The 25939-nt window shown below is 43.7% G+C and overlaps 1 protein-coding gene across 1 annotated transcript in view; it reads right to left on the minus strand.

Moving 5' to 3' along the window:
* Positions 1 to 25939, minus strand: part of PPM1H (protein phosphatase, Mg2+/Mn2+ dependent 1H) — a 407312-nt gene that overhangs the window by 138778 nt on the left and 242595 nt on the right. The window contains 1 exon segment of the mRNA XM_030216868.1: positions 24118 to 24459. Within this exon segment, the coding sequence (XP_030072728.1) occupies positions 24118 to 24459 (342 nt within the window).

A 25939-nucleotide genomic window follows, 5' to 3' on the forward strand; every position in this document is an offset into this window, starting at 1 on the left:
CTGTGCCGGGAATCGAACTCAGTCCCTCAGTTCCCCAGGACCAAAGTCCACCACCCTAACCACTAGGCCACTCCTCCATATGCTCGATCCGCACCAAAGTACAAACTAAGTGGAAACCTAAGGTTTGAAAGACAGTGGTATTTTGATCATTCAATCTTTTTTAGAAAAAGATATATTTTGCTGAAACACGCACCATCACATTGCTGGACCTGAATTATGGAACAAACTGCCTACAGACAACGATTAATACAACAAATTGAAAAAAAATTTACAAGTTTATTTTTAAAGCAGGCTTTTGACGAAGACCAATAAGAAGTCAGTATGAAGCTTTCTAGATCAGGTATACAGATTTTGAAACTGTTTAGAGAAGGCATCATTGAGACAGGCAAAATTACCAGCACGATTTACAGATGGTTTATTTATATGACGATGTTGTATTTTTTTTTAAATGGGATGTTCTATTTGATGATTTTATTTTGTGAGGTTTTTTTTGTTTATTTGAACAGAATTTTAAGATATATAAAGAGAAAGGTAACTTGTTCTTGATATCCTATATAATAATTCTCACCTCCAACTTTCTGAAGCTGCCTGGGACCGTGGCTTCCACTGGAGGTGGTCTGCTAGGTGCGGTAGATCACACTGATGTCACTGGCCGCATTCTGACGTGCTCCCAACAGACCACTCCCACTCCACCCTTCTCTTGCCCTCCCCTCCGTAACAGCCACCTGCTTAAAAGTTCTTCACTCCTGCACGCAGGGACGCCGCTACCGACAGCCTTTTCTTCCGCTTCTGTTTCAGCTGTTCCTGTGAGGGCGGGACCACCGGAACAGCTGAAACACAAGCGAAAAACAAAACTGTCGGAAGCGGCGTCCCTGTTTGCAGGAGGCTCCCTACCCCCTCCTCCTCCTCTTACCGGGGTCCCGGTGGAAGCATTGAAGAGCGAGCAGGCTGAGCGAGTCTGCTGCCTTCCCTTCTCTTCGCTCTGACTCTGGTCCCGCCCTTGCCGAAACAGGAAATGAGGTCGGGACCAGAGTCACAGCTCAGAGCGAAGAGAAGGGAAGGCAGCAGACTCGATGAGCCTGCTCGCTCTTCAATGCTGCTGCCAGGACCCCGGTTAGAGAGGGGGAGAGGGGGGTTGGCGATTTTGGAGGGGGGGGGGGCGACGTGCATGTTGGGGGATAGGGGGAGGGAGGGGGAACTGGAACTCAGAAGGACAGACTGAAGGAGAGTGACAGAGGGAGGGAGGAAGCCGTAGAAATCGGAGGGGAGGAAAGGGGGCTGTGGGAGGGGACAGAGGGAGAGAGTGGGGGGGGGGGGGGGGGAGGAAAACCTTGCTAGCGCCCGTTTCCTTTCATACAGAAATGGGCCTTTTTTACTAGTTTATCTATGTTTTGGTTGGAATCTGCCTATGAGTTAGGTGGAATAAATAATAATAGATTAAGGGGGGAAGTTCAAACTATCCTCACCTCCACAAAAATCTTTTAAGTACGTTTTACCTATGGACTTTGTACTGGTTTTTGTACGTACTTTCACTTGAACATTTGGTGCAGGTACATAGAACTCCAAACATATGCATTTATTTTTTCTTTGGGTTACCACGCTATTTTTAGCTGGGTTTTACCTGCATTGTCTGAACTGTATGCAATTGTGCTCTTTCCCTGGAGTAAGCTCCACCCTCTGTTACCACCAATTTCTTCATCTGAATTGCAGGAGCCAGCTGAGCCAAAGGTGCAGTGAGCCTTGTCAGAATGCCTTGGAGGAAGCTGTGCCCTCTATTACTGCCTATATCTCTATCTGCAACTCTGGAACAAGGTGACATCAATACTTTGGTGCCTCCTTTAAAAACTGCTGAATTGCAACACACATCAGTTACTACTGTATTTTTACCTGCATAGTCTGACTTGTGTGTAATTGTGTTCCTTCCTTGGAGCTGAGCCAAGGGTGCAGTGATCCTTGCTAGAGCACCTTGGAGGAAGATCTGCCCTCCATTACTGTCTATGTCTCTCCCTGCATCCCTGGAGCTAGGTGACTTCAAATAGTTCCACACTTCCTTTATAAAACATTGAACCACGGTATGCTGATGGTCACCGGCTAAATTATCCCCCAATATTCAGTGCCAGTCCATGTCCAGGCACCAGTACTGAAAAATCGGGGGATAATTTTGGGCAGGCAGGCCAATGAAGATTATGAGGGCCTAGACGATATTCAGCCAAGCCAGCATAAGAAAGTTATGCAGCCCTGGCTGAACATTGGGCCAGGGCCACATAACTTTTTTTTCGGAGCCCCCTCCCACCCCCTGACAATGATCTTCTTTCTTTCCACCCCCCCCCCCCAGCCCATGGCATGAACCACCCCCGAGAGCCCCAGTCCCCCCCAGCTGTCCAGGTAGGCTGTCCTCCCGGGTCTACCTGTAGCCCTGGTGGTCCATGGTGGTCATTGGGAGCAGGAGTACAGGTCCCTCGCTCTTGCCCCTTGCAGTCGTTGAATGAAAATGGCTGCTGCGATCTCTCGCAGCAGCTCATGGTGTACCATGAGCTGTCCTAAATTTGACTGCTTAGCTATGTGGGTCCCAGCACTAAATATTACCGGCACCCACATAACCCTGGGCTCCTCCCTAATGTCACCCCTGTACCGCCCCTGACCTGCCCCTTTGTGGAGGCGATCAGAGGTGATACTCAGTGACAATGCCCACTTTAGTGCCGCTAAATATTGGGTGGTAGCAGGCGATAGGCGATATAAACGGGCAGAAGCATTTCATACCCACTGAAATCGCTTTGAATATCTGCCCCATAATTTTTTGGGTGCCTTCAGAATGTTTATTTTTTCCCTTTTACTTTTTCTTGTTACCAGGCCACCTATGTCTCTGGAATCCTTATGGCTACTTTTTTGATCCTAGATTGCTGGGGTGTAGGTCAGGAATGGTAGTTGCATGATGTTTATCATGTAGTCCCTCTTCAACAGAATTCTCATGGAAACATAAAAAATGATGGCAGATAAAGACCATATGGCCTACCTACACCATGACTATATCTTTCTCTCCTTTAAATGTCCTACACCATCCACTATCTCTTCCTCTTCCTTAGAGAGCCTATGTGGTTGTTCCGTTCTCTCTTGAATTCAGTCCACTGGAAGGCTGTTCCACACATCTGATACTCTTTCCATGAAGAAGTATTTCCGTAAATTACTTCTGAGTCTATCCCCTTTCACCTTCATCCCATGCCCCCTCATTCCTGAGATTCCTTTCAGATGAAAGAGATTCAACTTTATAGCATAAGTGCACGAGGTATTTAAACATAATATGTTAAATTAGACCATACCTCTTACTTAGTTTATGTTTATACCTTTTGCAACATAGTGCAAGCCACACTGAGCCTGCAAATAGGTGGGAAAATGTGGGGTACAAATGCAGCAAATAAATAAATAAATAAATATTTCCCCTCTCCTGCTTTTCTTCCAAAGTATACATATTGAGATCTTTAATTCTGTCCCCATATGCTTCATGGCAAAGACCATTGACAATTTTGGTTGCTACCCTCTGGATCCTCCATCCTGTTTATATCCTTTTGAAGGTACAGTCTCCAGAACTGTACACAGCACTCTAAATGGGGTCTCACTAGAGACATACAGGGGCACTATCACTTCTTTCTTCCTGCTCATGCCTCTTCTTATGTAGTAGACCAACTGGCCCAGGTGCAGGTGGGTCTTCTGAAGAGCCGTTCTGTAAAGAATAAATGCATCCAGTATATGATCTAATTCAGGGTAATAATCTTCAACTTCTTTTCCTGAGATCTGGCTTAAGGAAAGAAAGGCTCCTTTTTGACACAGTCATGCCTTCAGTCTTTCTTTATCATCTGGATAAAGCTGGAAAACAGGGTGGAGGAACATCTTAAGTTTAGAGACATAGCATTAAGGAAACACCAATTTTCTGGGGTACGGCTCTCTAGGCTCAACATTGAAAATAACTAACAGCAGCTGCTTTTGATCACCCTGTAGCACTGGGTTTGAAATTTTTTTTGCAAGAACTTTACTCTATAATATCAAAGAATACCTCCTTTTTAAAAGATTTGCCCATCTTAGGTGAACTGAAAATTCATGCAGACAGCTGAGACAGAATATCTCACCTTTACGGCAGATCTCAGAAAAGCTTTGGAAAACCGGTTTGCAAGCACATTTATATTTTCTGATATAGCATTCAGTCAGGAAAGTATTCACAGCTGACTTGAACCCTAGGGTTCAGTATTTGGCAAACATGAAACATATCCTTGTGAAACTCTAAATAAAAAGTTGCTAATTGGATAGTTTTAGACACTTTCAGTATCTTATTAGACTGAAGAATATGTATACTAGATAGAAAAAAGGGTTGACTTAGCACACATTTCAGATTTATAACCAGTTGCTCAGGCTTCAGTCTTAGCTACTGACCATTCATGCATAAGAGCACTGTACTGGGTCAGACCAAAGATCCATCAAGCCCAGAATCCTTTCCAACTGTGGCCAAACCATATCACAAGTACCTGGCAGGATCCCTAAATAGATAGATTCCATGTTTCTTTTAGTTAGGATTAGCAATGGCATTCTCCAAGTGTACCTGGTTAATAATGATTTATGAGCTTTTACTCCAGGAACTTATCCACACCTTTTTTAAACCCAGCTACTCTTAAGTGTTTTTCATGAACATTCATAATCTGATTAACTGAAAATAAATAGAAATAAAAATATTAAAAGTAAAAATATTTGATTTTACTTTATGCTTGTGTTGGTAAAAGAACCTGGGTTTTTAAACGTCAGTAGAAGGGCTGAGAGTGGGAGGGTTGCAGAGAAATATGATATAGCCTGGGAAAGAACATATTCATTTTACCATTCATGTAACGGGGGCACAGTTTGGATTGGGTTTTTTTTAAATTCTTTCTCCCCTGGTTCATCTTTCACCTTTTCAAATTATAATCTTTCACTCTCTTGACTGGATCATTCACTTATCATTTTCAAAGTCCTTAATTTAGGGAAATTGCTTGTGTACTTGATCGATAGAGATAAAATCCTGGTTCGGAACTTAAAACATCTTAATCTGGATTCATTGGAGCCGACTCTGTGGGTGCTTGAGCACCCCCAATATTGAGAAAATTCCTTGTATGAGTCCAGGGAGGGGTAATTTCCATTGGGTTTAGCACCCCCAATAGTTTTGAAAAGTTGGCTCCTATGTCTGGATTTACTAAGTAAGATCAAGCAACCTGTTGGAGCAGCACTCCCAACACAGCTTTAAATCTGGTCATATCTCTTGAAGAAGTCACTAGTCAGCCCTTGCATTCACAACCATAGAACCACCCTTGTCTCCCTCTGCTTGAAAAGCTGTCTTGTCAGTTAGGGGCCCTTTTACAAAGGCGTGCTGAAAAATGGCCTGTGGTAGTATAGATGCGTGTTTTGGGTACGCGCAGAATCATTTTTCAACACACCTGTAAAATATGCCTTTTTTTTTTAAAATTTTGCCGAAAATGGACATGCAGCAAAATGAAAATTGTCGAGTTTTCATTTTGGGTCTGAGACCTTACCGCCGGCCATTGACCTAGCGGTAAGGTCTCACGCGGTAACCGGGCAGTAATGGTCTACGTGCGTAAAATGCCAATTACCGCCCGTGCGCCAGAAAATAAAAATATTTTCCAGCACACGTAGTGCAGCTTCTCTTCTCGCGGAGAAAACAAAACTGAGGAAACTGCATTCTCGTGGCGGGTGGGAAAGCACCACGCATGCACAGTGGAGAACGGCTCACGCTTCACAAAGCACTGTTTTTTTTTACTTGGGCATAAATGCCAGACTGGACGACACGGATCGGCATCTACCCACAAGTGAGAAAATGAAGACCGCTTGTCCTCGGAGAACACCTGCTACAGGTAAGTATCTTCGCTGTATGGCGCCTAAGCGCTAGTCTGCAAATACCAGCAAATTTACAAAGCAAATATTTGCAAGACAGCATACACAAGAGCAGAGCATGGATGTGACAGAGGCGGAATTCCCATTTATGCATGTAACTTACAGAATACTGTAAGTTACACGCATCCCTGCTGCACACAGGCGCACACATTTACACCAGCTCTCTGGCTGGTGTGTCTGAGCATCTAAATTTTAGACACATGAATAGCTGGTTATGCTAGTATTCTATAAAGGAAACTAGGTACCTAGGTCCTTTTACAGAATAGGCTCCCACCACATGCCCTCTGGGCACCTAACTGGAGGCAACTAGTTAAATAATTGACCCTGTGGGGGTAATTCCATAGCTGGGTTTAGGCTCCTTGAGGTGGCGCAGGAGGAGTCTATTCAATACCTGGTCCACTTTCCACCCAAACTACACACAGGCATGATACAGACAGTGCCAAAGTGTTTAAAACAATTTTCACTGGTGCTATCCATGTGGAGAGTCATTTTATACTGGGTCGCCTATCTGTCTATATAATACTAGGAGCAAATGGGCAAAATTTACACCTGTTTAGTAACAGGTATAAATTTTCATATGTAAAATGCATACATACATACCTCTCTCTATATAAAACGCACCTCCAACGTTCTAATGAAACCTCACTTTCCCAACATTCTAAAAGTGAGGTGGCTGAGAACGCTTTTTCTCCATGAGTGTCTGCCCCACCCACGTGTGAAATGTGATGACATCGAGGGCGGGTCATAATGACAACACTACACTGTAAGCAAGGAAGCCCATTGGTTAATCTCTGTTTCCACTCCCCAATGCAGCACACTCAAAACCAAGCAAAATTGCCGCTGGACCCCACCCCCCCGCCCACAGTCCCCCTCACCCACCCTACCGCAACCGCTCGCTCACCGATCCGCCGCCCTCCCTCTCCTCCCCGACTCCGGCCATGCTGCAGGACGATTACAATCAAATACACTGTAAGCAAGGAAGCCCATTGGTTAATCTCTGCTTCTACTCCACAACACATCCGTCATTCCCATACACTCAAAAGAAAGCACACCTAGGAGCTGCTGATACACATTGTCGGTTTTTTTCCTTCTTCCATTTGAAACATGTCTAAAGCTGCTTCCCATATGTACATATGAATATCATGAAATCTAAATTAAATATCACTAAAACAGCTTTAAAAATTATTCTACTTGGTAGAAACTGCAATTTTAAACTCTGTATTTTCTGATCATTTGTCAACAATACAAGCTTTATCCAAGTAAGTGCCCGTGGCTGCGTCAGCCCCGCCGTTGCCTGTCAATGTATGAGGGAGCTCCAGCCAGTGGCGTAGCCACAGGTGAGCCCATTTAGTGCTCAGGCCCACCCAACAGTAGCACACATTTAGCGGTAGCTGATGGGGATCTCAAGCTCGGCCAGCTGAAGACTTCCCCCTGATGGTAACAAAAATGGTACTCTCCACAATACTGGCACCTGCACACGCTCAGTTTTCAGCACATGCCTGCTGCATACTGCCAAGGTGGAAAGAAGCATTTTCCCGCCAGCTAAAATATTTTTTTTGGTGGTGGTTGGGAGGGGGGAGAACACTTGATGCCCACCCACTTTTTGCCTAGGCCCACCCAAAATTTGTTGTCTGGCTATGCCCCTGGCTCCAGCTGCCTGTGGGTCAGGACAGGACTTAGCTGCTGGACGCCAGAAGAAGTGTCTCCTTAGGTTGACCGCAAATAGCAACCCCCCCCCCCCCAACCACCTCGGAAGGAGGAAGAAAGGGAGGGGACAGGACCATGAAACTGGGAGGGAGAGGGAGGGACCCTTGAACTGGTAGGGGGACCCTGGAACTGGGAGGTGGGAGGGAGGGAGGGGGACTATGGAACTGGGAGGGAGGGAGGGAAGGTGACCCTGGAACTGGGAGGATGAGGACCCTGAAACTCTGAGGGAGGGTGGGGGGGGACACTGAAACTGGAAGGGACACTGGAACTCAGAGGGAGGGGGGGATGACCCTGGAACTGGGAGGGACGGAGGGAGGGATGGAGGGGGGACCCTGGAACTGGGAGGGAGGGGCCCCTGGCACATACTCTAATTCTCACACACACACTCGCACCCAGTCTCACTCTCTCTCTGTCACACACACACTCGCACATTCACTCTCTCTCACACAGTCAATCTCACATACACTCTCTCAAACATCCACACTCTGAGGAAAACCTTGCTAGCGCTCATTTCATTTCTGTCAGAAACGGACCTTTTTCACTAGCATTTTATAAACAACTCACTGCATATAATTCGGTGGTACTGTGCAATTTTATAGTGGGAAAGTTAAATAATTACCTTACTATAACCATTACATCCAAAGCTCTTCAGTCTTTATACTTAATACAGTAATACCGAGGGGTCTCAATGAGAAGATTAAATGGATGACTTTGGTATGAAACAATTGGTACAGAATGACCAGTTCAAGGAGTGTAACTCAATGTAGTGAGTCTCTGGGAAGAAGTCTTTATCCATCAATCGCCTGGAGATTCAAACGATTCGCTTGGCACTTCAGTCCTTTCTCCCTTGGATCTTGGGCCATCTGGTTCGAGTCGTGTGCAGCAATGCGACGGCAGTAGGTTCATGTCAACAGGTAGGGGGGCACCAGGAGTGCTCCTTTAGCGAGGCAGGCAGCAATTGGGTGGAAGTCCATCTTCCTCTTCTCTAAGCCGCCCACATTGTGGGATCATTGAATGTGCATGCAGACTTTCTCAGTCGCATCTCCGGAAGAGGTTCGTTTGCGGATTGGTGCCTTTCGGGTATTTGAACGTCTGTATCCATGCCACCCCTGTTTCTCCTTTCCTCTAAAGTGTACATGTTTGGTCCAGCGGGTCTCTCGTGCGTCTTGTGGCGCAGATCCCATGCCATTCTCGTAGCTTTTCTTGGCACTGATTCAATTCTTTTTGCTAAGGATGTAAGGGGAATTGAAGCGGTGCAGAGAGTGGTGTGGGATTTGCGTTGCAGGACATGTGAGGAGAGGCTTGCTGGGCTAGACGTGTGCTCTGGAGGAGAGAAGAAGCGGGGGTGATGTGATGCGGACGTTCAAATATTTGAAAGGTGTTAATCCGCAAACGAACCTTTTCCAGAGATGTGAAGGCGGTAGAACGAGAGGACATGAAATGAGATTGAAGGGGGGCAGACTCAAGAAAAATGTCAGGAAGTATTTTTTCACGGAGAGAGTAGTGGATGCTTGGAATGCCCTCCAGCGGGAGGTGGTGGAAATGAAAACGGTAACGGAATTCAAACATGCGTGGGATAAGCATAAAGGAATCCTGTGCAGAAGGAATGGATCCTCAGGAGCTTAGTCGAGATTGGGAGGCTGGGCAGACTTATAAGGTCTGTGCCGGGGCTGGTGGTTGGGAGACGGGGATAATGCTGGACAGACTTATACGGTCTGTGCCAGAGCCGGTGGTGGGAGGCGGGGATAGTGCTGGGCAGACTTATACGGTCTGTGCCCTGAAGAGGACAGGTACAAATCAAGGTAGGGTATACACAAAAAGTAGCACATGTGAGTTTATCTTGTTGGGCAGACTGGATGGACCGTGAAGGTCTTTTTCTGCCGTCATCTACTATGTTACTATGTTAGTAGGAATAAAATGCTCTGTTATAGATTAATTGAATTTTTTTGCCTAAAGTCTTGTTAAATTATCATTGAAGGCTGGATCTTAACTGTTTATTTACAGGTGCCTCTGTCCTGATGCAGTTATTACGAAACATGATCATATTGAAGGAGGTTACCTACTGATCTTAAGCTCAGTGCTTCTGTTATTCGCATAGAGGAAAAAGAATATAATTAGGAAGAGTTATATTGATGAATACTTGGAAAAATATTTAAAAAATCATTTGGACCTATGAAGATTTGAGTGATTGATTGGTACCTATGAAGACAATAATGGGATACCCTGTGCATGGTCTGATGGTCCAGGCACTATAGATAAGATATATAGGGAGAAGTAGTGATTATGATATTTTATAAACAACACATGCAAACTGCAACCCTACCCACACATCTCCCAAACTCTACCCCCTAAACACACAGGGCCAGTCTTAGCAATTGCTGGGCCCTGTGCAAACCAGTTCAGTGGGGTCCCCCAGCTCCTTGTCTACCGCCACCCCCACCTAGCCTTGCCCCCTTTTGACAAAATTATTAAAAAAATGTTATTTGTGTGCACTGATCCGGAGGAGAGAGTCAATGGGTCCACTTGGAGGTCTAAATCAGCAAGAAGAGAAAACCAAAATGAAACACACAAAGCACAGGTAGTAGCAAAAAACAGTAGGAAGTATCAGGCACACAAGCAAAATGAAGACCCACCTTAACTGCTGCCAGGTTAGCCACAAGCCCGAAGGCAGTGACCTGAGGCATGCAGAAAGCTGAGTGAAGACTGGCTGCTGAGAGGAAGCGGCCTGAGAGCAGCTGAACTGAGGACTGGATCACAGAGAGTAAGCGAACCGACTCGCTTGACAGCAGCTAGGCTGAACACTGACAGGATCGGTACATAAGAACATAAGAATAGCCATACTGTGACAGACTAATGGTCCATCTAGCCCAGCATCCTGTTTTCAGCGATGGCCAAGCACCCGGTAGAAACCCAAATAGTAGTACATTCCATGCTACCAATCCCAGATTTATGTACATATTTTTGTGCTCCACTTAGTACTTTAGGTGGACTATAGCTGCTTAAGAAAATTGAAGATGAATTAGAAACCCTGGTACAAAGCTCCCATTTCATTCCAACAACCAGCTATACCCAATCCTGGTCTGCTGTGAACAGTGAACTTTTCCTATCTGCAAAGGGGAAGGCTCTCCACAATTTCACCTCCCTCCTGGGCACAGCATATACTGGCTGTATATTTACACTCACTGTATACTGGCTCAAGTTACAAATGCAGCATAAAATTCAGTGTCTCAAAATGCCACACACATGCACCCTGGGAGTGGAAAGTTAGACCTCCAACCAACCAAAGAAAGCCAACTGGTGACCAAATAAACCACAAGAGAAAAATACAATGCAGGAGCTAGAACTTTTCAGTGCATGTTACACCGCATAAGAGACAGTCTTTTCTACAGAGCACTTTAAACAGCTCAGCATTTAGCATTCAAATGAAAACGTAGGGCAAAGGAGAACACATGAGCATTAGTAAATCACTTCTGTGATCTGTAAAGAAAAGCTCTGCAATCTCAAGCCACCTCACTGGCAGTGGTGTAGCTAGATGGGGCGCAAGGGGTCCCCCAATCAGATTTCAAAGGAAAACGGCGCCTACCTCTCTCGCTGCCGGGCCGCCACACAGCACCATGGATTTTATTTTAAACTTTGCGGCATAACTAACTCTTCTCTCTCTCTCCCACCATACCAAAACCATCCATCCCCCCCGCACGAGTCTAGCAAGACTAACACCGCTTTCGCTTTCCCCCTCCCCCTCGGTGCCTCAAACCTGCTTTTTTTAGCGGCCCCTCCTTGCTGCCTTGTAGCGCTGACAGGCTGCCTGAGCCGGCGCCGAATGCTTCCTTCTGCTTCGCCCCTTGACACAACTACTTCCTGTGTACGCGAGGGTGGGACACGGAAGAGGGAAGCATTTGGCACCGGCTCGGGCAGCCTATCACTGCAGGGGCTGCTAAAGAAAAGCAGATTTGAGGGATGGAAGGGAACTTACAAGGAGGTTAGACTGAGAACTGGCGTCGGTATCAGCCAAGGAAGTTGGATGAAGACAGGTTGAGCCTATCTAGCTCATTATATGAAATAAAAATTGAATATCACTACAACAGCTTAAAAAAAAAAAAAGCGTAATTTGCTCTGCATGAGGAGAAATGGTTTCCACTTCTATCTTACTTTAAAGACCCTAGTGTGGCATGTTGTGCTAAATACCACTAACTGCTGCTCTTTGGGTTTCTATGGCTTTTGCATGAAATGTACTTTTGCTATGTATCCTCCTTTTTTTTCTCTTTCTCTCCTCCCTTTGATTTCTTACCAATTCTGTACAATTGTTCATTGTTACACAGTTGTTGCTTCTTGATTTACCTTTGTATCGAAAACCAATAAAAAATACTGACAAAAAAAAGTGTAGCTCATAGAAACAGCAGTTAAAAACTTTACATTTTGTGCTCATTTTTCTACACTGTTCTATACAATACAGATGAGATTTCAGTGAGGCTGAAGGCGGGACTAAGGGCACGAAGCAAACAGGGAGGGAAAGCTAGAGACGGGCAGAAGGGCTTTAACGCAGCGCTTCAACGGAGGAGGTATTTAAAAAAGATGGATGAGAGCAGGAGGGGATGGTGGGGGCGAAGGACAATCGCTGGGCATGTTTGGGAGCAGAAGGGGAGGTAAGCATGGCGCTCTCCTGCCATGCTTACCTCCTGCAATGGAGCCGGCTCGCCCCGAAGAACAACCGGCTCGCAAGAGCTGTCAAAATTTAACAAGCGGCTCTTGCGAGCCGGAGCGAGCCGGCTCCAGCACACCACTGACTATGCCAAAACTGAAAACTCTTCTATCTGGTCGATAACAAAAGGAGCTCACTGTGAACACTATCCACCCTAAAAGGTTGTTTTGTGGCTGTACATGAGGAATTGTGATACTGAATAAACAAGTTTGTTTTTGTTCCTAGTCATGCATCCAAATGTTATATAATCCTTTCAAGAAAACCAGTTAATCATTTAGTCAAACATAACCATAGAGGCATGGTATGGTTCCATTTTCAACATACTAGAGTCTAGCTAAGGAACAGGTTATTTTGAGTTCGCCTTCACTGGACTAAACTTGCTTTCCTTGTGCCATCACCATCCTGCTGGATAGGCAGTGTCTTAAAAGGTGGAGGATAAAGTTTTTTTATTTATTTATTTATATCATTTATACCCCACAATTTCCCACCACTGGCAGGCTCAATGTGGCTTACAACATTTAGTTAACAAACATGAAAGTACAATAAATGGAAAGTGATACGAGGGGCGGAAAGGTACAGGGTTAAGAGAAAGTAGTTAAGTCCACAAGATCTTTAGAGGAGTTGGAGTCCAGGAATCACAGAGGCAGAACGGGATCTTTAGGGTAAGCTTGCCAAAATAAGTAGGTCTTGAGAGACTTCCTGAAAGTCAGATGATCTTGAACCATTTTTACAGATTTAGGTAATGTATTCCACAAATGAGTGCTGATATAGGAAAAGGTGGAAGCATATGTGGTTTTATACTTGAGACCAGAACACGCAGGGTAATAGAGGTTTAAGTATGAACGAGAAGATCGAAGCGAATTCCTTGGTGGTAAGTTGACAAGGGCATCCATATATGCTGGAGCTGCTCCGTAGAGGATCTTATGGACTAGGGTGCAAATTTTAAAAGTTATTTGCTCCTGTACAGGAAGCCAGTGTAATTTCTTACGAAGAGGTCTGGAACTGTTGAACTTTGATGCTCCGAAGATAAGTCGAGCTGCTGTGTTTTGGGAAGTGTGTAGTTTTTTTGAGAAGTAGGTCTCTGCACCCTGTGTATATGCCATTGCAGTAATCGATTCGGCTTAAGACATTTTACATTTATATCCCACATTATCCCAAAAGAGCTCAGGTTACCACCCCTTAGGATTCGCCTTAAGCAAAGGCCCTTAATATGTAATACTTGGTAGCAGTCATGAAACGGTGATGGAATATTCACATAGCAAGCAGCCTGAGCCAACAGATTTATTTTCCACTGAACATAATTAACTTTGTATGAACTTGGAAGCTAATAGTGTGCTGAACTAGATAATGTTGGTACATTTAGACTGACTCTGTGTTTTTGAGGAAAAAAAGATGTTAAATGCTCCAAGGTTTCAACCTAATTAATGTGTTTATATGTATAATTTTTTTTAAAATCTGGATTTCTGATTGTTAAGCACCTGATTCTTCTGTTTCGGTGGCCCTTTACTAGGTGAGAACATCTCTGCATGAATACAGGAAGTCTTATAACCAGCCCCTCCAAATGACACAATGATTTATAATTTAGAACTAATTAGTACTCTAACTGATGAAACCAGTACTTCCCCTGTGTACATCCATATGCTGCACAAGCCAACATTTTTGAAAATATAAGTGAGATCAAGTTAAATGCTACCAACAATAAAGAATGACAATGTGGATAGAGCAGCTCGTAGGTTTGCTTGTTTTGTTTTGGGTGAGGAGGAGAAGGAAAGGGAGACTAACCCTATTTGGCTTCAGCTTTTTGATGTCAAGCTATCTCATGTTCTCAATCTAACCTCCTTGGGGAGGAAGAAGAGAAAGAGGTGCTGGACTTAGGAAGGTGGGGGAGGGGGGTTTGAGGGAAGAAGAAGGTGCTGGACTCAGGACAGGGGTTGAAGGAAAAAGGAGGAGCAGTGCTGGTATCAAGGTAGGGCTGGGAAAAAAAGTGGGAATGGTGCTGGATTCAGGAGGCAGCTGAGAGAGAAAGAGAGTGGTGCTGGACTCATGGGGGAAGCTGAGGGATAAAGAGAAAGTTGCTGGACTCAGAAGAGGTTGAGGAAGAGTTGTTGGACTCGGGGGTGGGGATTGAGGGAACGAGAGGAAGAGTTGCTGGACTCATGGGGTGGGGGGATGAGGGCAGATGGAGAGGTTATGGACTCCAGGGGGACTTCGGGAAGAAGAGAGAAAGGTCCTGGACTCATTGGGGAGAAGAGAAATGTGCTGAACCCATAAGAGGGGGGAGAAAGAGGGACGAGAAGGGGATAGGTACTCGATCTGCAGGGGTAGAGAGATAGGAGAGATGCCAGACTATGGGTGAGGGGACCAGGGAGAGAGGAAGAAGATGGAAGGCCATAGGGGATGGAGAGCGTGAGTAAGAGAAGGGGAGAGATACTAGACTCACAGGAGGTGAAAGTACACAACCCTTGATGCGGTGCTTCTTCCTATTTTGTGCAGGGGCTAAACCATGCTTAGCAGGTTTTCATTTCTACTGTGCAGTTTGCCGCTTACACAACCTGGAAAGGCACATGGCACTGGGATTTGTGTAGCCACTTCTCCTGGCATCAGACTGGGTTTCCTGAGTAGACTCTTCTCTCTGAGCTGATGCCCTGCTGAACACTGATGCTTCACTTTGAGGGGTGGGAAAGGGATAAAGAGAGAGGACAGGGAGCTGCTGGACCATAAGGGGGAAAAAGAGAGGACATGGAGTTGCTGTAGCATAGGGGTGTAGGAAAAGGGGACAGGGAATTCCTGGACCATAATGGGAAAGAGAGGAGAGAAATGAGAAGGGGAGTTGCTGGACCATTAAAGTAGATGGGGCAAGAGAGGACAGGAAGTTGCTTGACCATAGGTGTAGAGGGGAAAAGGAGTTACTGGACTATAGGGGTGGAGGAAAAGGGATAGGGAGTTGCCAGACCATAAGGAGGAAGGGAGGAGAGGAGACAGGGAATTGCTGGATCATAAGGAGGAAGGGGGGATAGGAGACAGGGAATTGCTGGACCATAGTGGTGGAAGAGAGGGGAGAGACAGGGAGATGCTGGGCTACAAGGGTGTAAGAAGGGAGAGGGAGGGGGGAGATAACTTGGCATGGTGGAACCATGTGGGAGAGACCATGGGGGATCTCAAGGAGAAGAGGATAGTAAATACAGAGGGAAGAATTGTACTAATGGGGAATGGGTGAAAGAGAAGGCAATAGAACTGTACTAAAGGGGAATGGGTGAAGGAAAAGGGAATAGAATTGTACTAAAGGGGAGTGGGTGAAAGAGAAGGGAATAGGAGGCCAGGGAAGGAGTGACTCAAGAGATGTAAGGGTGACAGGAGGAGATGAAAGGTTGATAGGTACTGGCAAGTGAAATATAAGTGAAGGACTGAAGAGTGAGAACGTGAAATTTGTGGGGAGAGACAGAAAATATAGAGAGAGAGGAAATATATCAGAGATATTATGAGGGAATAGTAAAAGATAAGAGTAATGTAGAGGAAGGATAAATGGACTGCACTCACTAGAAAGAGAGCAGAAGACAGACAGGAAAACAGAAAAGAAGAAACAGGAACCAATATGATTGGAAAAATAAAGTACCCAGGCAACAAAGGTAGAAAAGAAGTGTTTTATTTGAATTTATTTGGTGGAATACGTTAGCTTTGGGAAATGTGCATCATGGATGTCTTTGTATTTTTTTGTCTAGTACATACCTAGTTTGACTTCTTGGGTTTCCCAGTTCAGTTTGACTTCTTGGGTTTCCCAGTTCAGTTTTTGTCTTTATAGTTCTAATTTGTGATCCCTTGTTCTGTATTTATGTGTGACCGAGGTGTAGTATTCTGTTGGCAAATAGTTTCTTTGTAGAATTCTGTAGCAGTCTCAGTTGTTCTGTTGTACCAGTGGTAGGTATATCGGTGTTCTGTAGGTATATCGGTGTTCTGTAGGTATATCGGTGTTCTAGAGCCCCGTGTACTATTTGTTGTGCTGCTTGTTCTTACATAGGGTCCTTCTTGTTTAATTCATAGGAATCAGTGCTACTGTTCTATGGTAGATTTTCCACATGTATGTTGAGTTAGAAGTTTTTCAAGCTTTGTGTTATTTCACAATGTGCCTGGTAGTGGAAAAATGTATTTAGCTATTACTGAGATTATGTCAAAATCAGAATTTGTTTTTTGTATGGTAACTTCCATGGAGAAAATGTGCTAATTAAGATCTAAACCTGTTATTGGGAGGGGGGGAGATAGGGCTTTTGTGGATGCAGAACATGTTTATATTTAATATATAAGAACTGACATACTGTATCAGATCAAAGATCCACGAGGATCATGTGTGTAGTGTGTCATGGATGTGAGCATCATCCATTTATTTATTGTATTTATTTACTGCACTTGTATCCCACATTTTCCCACCTATTTGCAGGCTCAATGTGGCTTACAAAGATCTGTCATGGCATCACCATAACAGGGTCAATAATACAGTTGGTGTTACAAAGAAATTAGAGAAAGCAAGAGGATCTGGTCAAGGAATTGTAGAATAAGACATTCTGAATGGAAGGTGTTTAGGTGTTGTGTTGTAGTTAGTTATGGGTTCTCGTAGTAGGCCTTGTTAAAGAGAGAAGTTTTCATCAAGTATGTCCTTACTGAAAAAAGGTTGAGAAGCACTGATATAGAATGATGCTGGATGGGGGGGGGGGGGGGGGGGGGGGGGGGGAGAGAGAGAGACAGAGTGATGCTGGATTCTGAGAAAAGAGATGCTGGATGGGGAGGAAGAGTGAGAGATGCTGGATGGAGAAAGAGAGACAGGGCGATGGGTGAAAAGAGAGATAAATGGGGAAGAGAGACAGGGCGATGGGTGAAAAGAGATAGATGGGAATAATGCTGGATAGGGGAGAAGAGTTAGAGTACAAGAGTGAAGCCGGATGGTGAGACGAGCAAAAAATGTATTTAGACCAATAAAAAGATATCACCGTATTTTCTGGGGTTTTTGTTTGTTTGTTTGTTTTATTTGTATTTGTAAATGTCTAATAAAGTGATTGGAATATGTCAGTTTTTGAAATTTGCAGCTACTAACTTTGTTTTGCACAGTACAGTGGGACACATGTCATTGTTTCTACTTCTATGGTGTTGCATACTCTGGCTTCTTGGGGGTTCAGATTAATTTGTCTACATATTTCTATTTTTAGGTTATTGTGCCACAACCCCTCAGCCTTGGGTATGCTGTAATAAGTAAAGGGGTCTCAACAGCCGGATGATTGTAGTCGTGACAGCTAAATTGAGATCCCAATCACCAAGGTCAGAGGGTGGGTACAATCACTAACCTCGTCTCCTAATCTCTAAGACCAGGAGAGGAAAATAAACTAAAATTTTAGGATCTTTCCTGCCCAAACTCCCAAAATCAGATAGCAATCAGATGGTTTTTTCATGTAATTAAATAACATTTTTTAAAGACTTTTCAATATAATAGTAATCGCAATTCAATAAAAACAATAAATATTTCTTGAACCCCCAAATTTACCATACATTCTTTTTCTTTTTCTTTTTCTTACAGATCGAATTTCAGTACTGCTCCAGCTTATATATCAGATAAGTTCTTTATTTTCTTTTCCTCTTTATTTCCTTAACCTTTCCTAATATTGTTAAGTATTCCCTTAAAAAGTGTTTTTCTAGAATGTGATTCTTTGTGTTCACTTTTCTGTTTTACAGAGGACCTCTACACCCAACTTTTCCAGGTACAGGTAAGTATTTTGTTTGGTTTGTTCTCTCTTCTCTTTCGGATTACCTGACCCTACCATTTTCCCTTTACCCCCAGTCCCAGAATTCCCTGTACAGTCACTTAGCTGTAGGCTGTTCCTCTTTCTCCAGTGCGCCGGTGAACCTTTCTTGCGTTGGGGCCCTTGTAATTGCAGTGTCAGCTGTTCCAGAATTCTTTGCAGGTGACGGCTCTTCCTCCTAAACCTCACCCTTTAATAAAATAAATGGAAGCAAGACCCTCCCTTCACTGACCAGGTACCAGGATACCTAGTGTCCGTAACAATTTTATACTGGGGCCGTCTAGCTAATAAAATCAAAATAATTAACCAATTCCCTATCCTACAAACTTACACTCTCTAATTAAACTTTTATTTTATCTAACTTTCCTATTAAATATGTTTGGCAGTCTTCATTCAAACATACCTCTCATTCCACTTCTATACTCTTAATCATAATCTTAACATTCCATACTATACCCCTATACCTATCCCCTCTCTATTAACTTAACCTTTAAACTCAGTTAACTCTCCTAGATTCTAATATTAATTCAGACTATTCACTATACCCCAACTTCCCATATACTTTATTCACTATTCCAAACCCCACAACTTTCTAAAAATACCCCAAATTCCCAAATCCCAATAAAAATGAATATTAACTCTAACCTATACTCTACACAGTCTATACTCTAACCAATATCCTATTTTTCAATACTTTCCCAATATTTTCTCAAACCTCTACCTCTTCCTTCCCTGAAACCACTCTCACACACTCCCAACACACACCATACCTCCTCTCACCTTGACTCCCAAACACATTCTGACCAACTGCCCAAACACCGTTGCCAAGGAGACCAGCACTGGCTTGCCATTCCGCAGTCAGCTCAGCCAATCACCATCCCTTTTTAAAATTCTAAACTGGCCAAGCTGACCTGCGGAATGTTGACCAGCACTGCTCCAGCACCATTTTGAATAGAAAAATCCCATAGACTTCAATGGAAAAATATTTCCAAAAATCCTAGCCCCCCCTACCGTTTACCCAAAACCCTTAAAACTTGGCCCAAAAATTAAATCCCCCATTCTCTATCCATCCCTGTTTTTCAATTTTAAAAATCCCAAATTCCAATGTCCGCCCTCAAATAAACTGTTCTAAATCCCTCCAAAATCCCTAAATCCGACCAAAAACCATCCCCAAAATTTCCAACTCCCCTCCCGGACCTACCCTATCGAATTAAAAAAATTAACCCTTAATTAACCCCTTAAAACCTGACCCCTCCCAAAAGACCCCCTTAAAATATTAAAACTCAAAATGTAACCCACTGGAAAAATCAGGAAAAATCCCCGGAACCCGAAACTGAAAACCAAATTTAAATTAAACCAATCCCTGATTTTTTAAAAATAAAAAACTACATTTGTACAATTTAAAAATCAATAAATTAAAATTTCGGGTTAAAAACCCCCTTACCTGATTGTAGATTTTCCCCACACGTGTAGCCTTCCCCTGGTTCCGGTCCCGGACGTCCTCAAACGAAAACGGATCGAAAACAAAAAAACTATCGAAGCCCGGCCCAAAATTTAGGCCCCGGCTTCGGCCTAGACGGAAAAACGCGCGCCACCGATATGTGCATGAGGCGCGCCGCCTCATGCACACTCGCGCCGACGTTTTCTACTCGCCGGCCATCTTTAAAAAAAAAAAAAAAAAAAAACAACTCTGCCGCTTCCCCCCAGCCGGAAAACTTCCGCGCTGCCTCCTGCAGCGCTCCTCCGGCCTCCGGTTCCCCTCTTCAGGTCCGGGAACACGCTCCATTGCTCCCAGACCCCGAAACTGACCGTGTGGCCTCCGAACCCGGCCCAACACGCCCCGGACCTCCTCTTCACTCCCGGGGACGTGCTCAATCGTCCCCGGGAGCCAAAACTTCAGCGCTGCCTCCCTGCAGCGCTTCCAGTCCCACACCGGCCCAAAAATTCGTAACGCTGCCCTAGGCAGCATCTTCCTTTCCTCGCTCCTCTTCCCCTGGCCCTCACTGACTCCAAATCACCCCCGAAAACCCAGCCAAGGGCCCGAAGCTGGCACTGTGCCCCAAAATGATTCCCCAGGTAAGTTAAAAAATTTCTATAAATATTTTTCCCTTTCCCTTCCTACCCTTAACCCCTTGTTACATTATGATTACTTATTCTGTATTTGGTGAGGGTCTGTGTGTGAAAGAGGCCAGGTATTCTGTTAAGCACTGAATTTCTATGTAGGATCAATCTGTACTAATCCAGCTTGCTTAGTTTTCCCAATAGATGTATTGAGTTCCAGTGCCCATTGCAATATTTACAGTGCTGTCTTTTCCTAGATAGACCCTTGTGTGATTCCTGGAAATGTAGTGCTATTATGGTATGCTACAGTTGCTTTATAGGTCCTGAGTGACTTCTGTAGGGTTTTGTATTCATAATACAGGGTACTGGATTTTGGATTTGTATTTATCTCATACCTCTCATAGTAGTAGCTGAAGGTGAGTTACATTCAGCTACAACAGGTATTTTCCTGCCTCTGGAGGCTTACAGTCTAAGTTTGTACAGGATGTAATGGAGCAGTAGAGGAATTTGAACCCTGGCTTCTCTGGTTCTCAGCTCACTTCTCTAACCAGTAGATACAGCTAATATACATAATGCCTATTCCAAACATGTTTTGTAACTCTACAGTAAACTTGGTGGCCATTTGGCAACTTACCAAAAATATGATAGCCAAATCATCTTATGGTTGCTAGTAACCACAGGATTTCTGTTACAGTGCTGCTGAACATCACTGTTCACATGGTCAACAAGAAGATGTTGGACTGGAGAGCATAAAAGTACCTGCATATATTTCCAGAATACTGCAAATACTATTCTATTTAATAATTAGTATTATTGTGGTACAGTATATGAATATTTTCAGCACATAATTCCCTGGAGTGTATTCAGTGTACACAATACCATCAGTAATAGAGATACTAGGGGGAAATGACTGGTGCAGCTGTACCAGAGACACAGTGAAGGGGTCCTTCACTGCTGTGTTCAAAAGTACCCTCACTGTTCCTTTGCTGCTGACATAGGTGCTTCCCTCACCCTAAGGATTTTATCTAGCTGTGCCTTAACCCCACTCTAGGCCCACCTCACCCCACCTTAGCCTCCCCACACAGCTGAGTCACTGATCACACATATGCCTATGAGGATTTTAACCCTTCCCTCTCTCCCGGCCCTTCAGCTTCAAACTGGCACAAATTTTACAGAAGTCTGCTCCCCCTGATGTCAAAACCTGGCTACGCCTCTGCTCACTGGTGTTCCAAAACTAGAGACAGCGTTCTGAAGAATCAGTCACTGGAGGACAGCAAGTTATCTTATCATATGGCTCTTGGCTCTTGCAGAGTAGACAGTGCTTGCTCTGAATTTGATTCAAGGTAATAATCCACGAGGTTGTTTACAACTGTAGACCCACAATCTACAGTCAAAACAGTATAAGCAATTAAAGGATGTCCAGCAGCACAATTCAGGGTGTTCCGATAGCAATCGCCATCAGAGCTGCCTACACTTCAGTTCTCTGGACTCAGCTACAGGTTTTTTTTTTTCACATGGCTGAGCTACAGAAGTGGAGCTGTGAATGGTCAGGGAGCCTGTCTGACACCTAAAAGGGCACTCCTAATTGGCTGGAAGTGATGCTGATGACCACGAGGACTGCTGGTTGCCGAGCATGAACTCCAAAGTTATAAGGTAAAGCTGAGGCTGGGGAACACTGCGGGATGGGACGGGGTTTCTGGGGGGTTTCTGAGCTTCAACTGATGCAAGAATACCAATGCTGGGGTCGCGGAGCCCCTGGGAGTGTGAGACTCTGTGAGGCTGCCCCTGTCGCCCCTGCCTAAGATTGGCCCTGTAAACACACCTACACACAGGTCACTTAAAAGTACATGTCTTCTTGGCACCACACATTTATGCGTATAATCACTGACAATTTTAGAAAAGGCATTTTGAACAAAAAATCCTTTATAAAATTACACCTTTTGAATATTGAGGCCATAGTATTTAGAAGAAAGAAAGGAATGGGAAGAAAATGGCAAACCTATTCACACATCTAGTACTCTTCTGCTTAACAGAATGAAAACCTCAAGAACATGAGTGTCACTGTATAAAGCTAAAGGAAAAGAAGTTCAAAAGGAATGTGCGAAAATACTATTTCACTGGGAGGATCATAAACACTAGGGGTGTGCAGCCAGAACACTTTCAGTTTGTTTTGTTTCTCATGTTGTTTCTGGGCCTGTAAATTTTGATTGGGTTTTTTTTTTCATTATTTGTACTCTCTTTCCAAAAGAGTGCACATTGTTGATGGTACATGAAAAGACACAAAATGCTGTGAGGTTTTTTTTCTGCTCCTTTTTGTTTGCCAATGACATGAAACCATTTGGAAAATGCTGCTGACTGTAACATCATTTATGCTGGTCTACTGAAAAAAATTGCAGACTGTGCAAAATACTTCAGTACGACTGCTCTCCCACACTTCTCGGTATGATCATGTTTACCCGTTGTTGGCACAGCACCACAGGCTCCCCATCTTGTACCACACCCATAAAGACCTTTATTTAGGGGTTCTCTCTTACCTGTCCTCATTAATCACCCCATAAAGGCCCTCATGCGTGCTGCGCTCTTCCACTGAGAACCATCTCGCTATCTACTCTGTTTATTAGTCTAGGCTGGAATCTACTGGTTCAATATTCAAAGCGATTTAACTAACCAGTAATGGCTCCTGGCCAGTTAAATCACCTACTTGGGGATAATCAGTCAACTTCAAGAGATCAATCCGAGACAAAGGGTGAGATGCTCCAGAAAAGCTTTATTGGGACCCTACACGGTCCGTGTTTCGGCTTTTAAAAAAGACTTCATCAGGGTCGATCAGTGGATGCACAAAGTGTATACTGATTGACAATGGAGCACATGAAATGTCGTCTCTGAGTAAAATAAAGTGTACTGCCTCGTACCAACAGATTCGATTTGAAATAATTTGAAAAAAAAAAAAATATTTCAAATCGAATCTGTTGGTACGAGGCAGTACACTTTATTTTACTCAGAGACGACATTTCATGTGCTCCATTGTCAATCAGTATACACTTTGTGCATCCACTGATCGACCCCTGATGAAGTCTTTTTTAAAAGCCGAAACACGGACCGTGTAGGGTCCCAATAAAGCTTTCCTGGAGCATCTCACCCTTTGTCTCGGATTGATCTCTTGAAGTTGTGTTTTCCACTTCCTTTTTTTGTATAATTTTGTAAACCACTTTGACATTTTTTTTGAAAAGCAGTATATCATGTAAATAAACATAAAACTCACCAAAATCTAGCCAGGCTAAACAGATCTGTCTAGATTCAAAACCACTATTTGTGCAGCTGGGCTTACCAGTCTCAGTTGCTAATGTTGCACATGTCCATTAAAAAATATTAGCATGTGTGCACTAACTAACATCTATTTTGTACACAATAAGGTTCATGTATTAATCCTGTGCTAACCAGTTAGCGTATGGTAATGCAGATGGGCTAACTGATAAGCACAGGAATGCTCACTTTCTGCCCCTGACACATCCCCTCCAACAAAAAAAAATATATAAAAAATTCAGAGCATAAGCTAATTTGGCTTTTACCACAGGCCACTTGAGTGCATTTCATGGTAGACCATTTTAAGCTGCAGTAAGCACGTGGTAGTGCTTATCACTGCTTAGTAAAAGGTCCCTTAAATAAATCATAAGCCCATCCTTTGTGCCAAGGTAAATTTGTCCGTCTTATGAATTTAGGTGGCCAAATTTAGAAAGACGGAGGGGACAATTTTGGGAAGCAGAAGTTCAACCAGAGTAAGACCTGCGATAGTACAAAAATTCTAACATTTAAACAATGATTTTCTATTTTAAATGTTACCATCTTCATGTTCAGAAAAACAAATCAGTAAGAAAACTGAAATAGATTTTTGCAAACACAGTGAATCTGACAGCCAAAGCACAACTCTATAAATATACCTACCATTTCTTTGAAGGCATTTTCAATGGCCCCAATTACGAGGCACTCGTGTGGTATCTTCTTCTCTGTAAAGAAACGTGTTTGTGGAGTACTAGGTGAGCCTGGAGCTCCTGCTGCCCCTCGCAGGGAAGCAGCTCTGGTTAGAGTTCTGTTGTTACTGGCTGTTTCGGGTTCCTCTCCAAGGCAGGTGGGGGGAAGAACTGCTGAATTCTTCAGGATCTCCACTATGCCCTGCAGCTGTTCCACAATATGATGCTCAAGTAATTTGGAAGCAACCACAGCAGCCCCAGCTCCAGCATGTCCATCAAACAGGGCCCAGTAAGAAAGAGTAATGCCATCTGCTTCCTAATAATAAAACAAGAAAGGAAAATGCAGTTTAACTTTTATCATTTTTATTACTTTTATCATTTTGTTATTCGCAGTGTTACAGTCCACTGCAATCACAGGTGTAGACTGGGGAGAAAGGGAGAAGGGAAGGGAGTTTCCACCCTAGATGTTAGTGCAGAACTGGCTCTCCTCCCCCCCCCCCCCCAAAAAAAAAATAATCTCCCTTTTCTTTGCACCCCCAAACTACACAAATTGTACCTATGACTGCAGATAAATTTAGCCTACGTTTAAGATAGTAAAAACTAATTTTAGAGGGAATTTGTATCAGATATTTCAGATTGTGTCAGGCTTGAACCTGATACACACATTTACAGCTCTTATGTTTTTTACAATTCTTCTAGCCAGGTTTTTCTCTCCTTTTTCCATAGATGTTCATCACACTTCTCCCTTTACACTTATTCAGGATATAAATTTTGTAAATAAATAAATACATTTTTTTAAAAATAAATATGTCCATAGCTTCCATTTTTAGGTTCCTTGCCACAAGCACTGAATGGACCCAATAAGTAACAATCTATGGAGCTCATTTTCAAAAAAAGAAAAATGGCACAAAATGACACAAAGCGACAGATGGATGATTTCATGGGAAAATGTACAAACCACGATTTTCAAAACTCAGATTTGAGATGTTTTTGTCTACAGTTCAACTAAATTGGTAGGGGGCGTGTTGGGTGTGTGTTTTTGGTTGGATTTGGGCAGGGCCAGGATGTGGACTTTTTCAGTGATAATGGAACAAAATAAAACCATCAAGGGCCCAAAATGGGACCTTTTATGGACCTGTTTCAAACACAGCTAAGTCACAAAATGGTGCCCCAACTGACCAGCTGACCACTGGAGGAATTAATCCCCCAGTAGTCATTGACCCCCTCCCAACCCTCCAAGATGTGACAGCGACAGTACAGAACAGGCTCTGTGACAGCTTCAGATATTATGACCATTCCTATTAGAGCAGCAAACTGGTCCAAAGAATAGCCAAGTGGTCAGTGCAGTGGACTGTAGAGAAAGGGACCCAGGTCCATATCCCACTCTAACTAGTCACTTGTGGTAGAAATTGTGAGCCTTCCAAAACACGTAACTGTACCTATAGATAGGAGACACCTACAGACCTGAGGGCTTTTGTAGGGGTGTATAGTTAAGTACAGTAGGTTTTTAGGTGTTCTTGGAGGTCTCACAACACAAAATAGGGGTGCTCAGGTGGGATTTGTACGCGTGTCCTTTTATGTGAAGTCCACTGCACTGACCACTAGGTTGCTCCTCTGCTCTGCTGGGATGTCTATGTGGCTAGTCTACTAGTGCCACACAGCCATCCTTATGGCTCAGTTTTGTGTGTTTTTCTCTAGGACTTTTTTTTTAAATGGCACCTAAAGATATATACTGAGCACAAAATATCTGGAAAACAAAACAATAGATGTTTTTCCAGTTCAAAAATTGGTACATT

Source organism: Microcaecilia unicolor, chromosome 10 (genome assembly GCF_901765095.1).
Source record: "Microcaecilia unicolor chromosome 10, aMicUni1.1, whole genome shotgun sequence".
Lineage (NCBI taxonomy): Eukaryota > Metazoa > Chordata > Amphibia > Gymnophiona > Siphonopidae > Microcaecilia > Microcaecilia unicolor.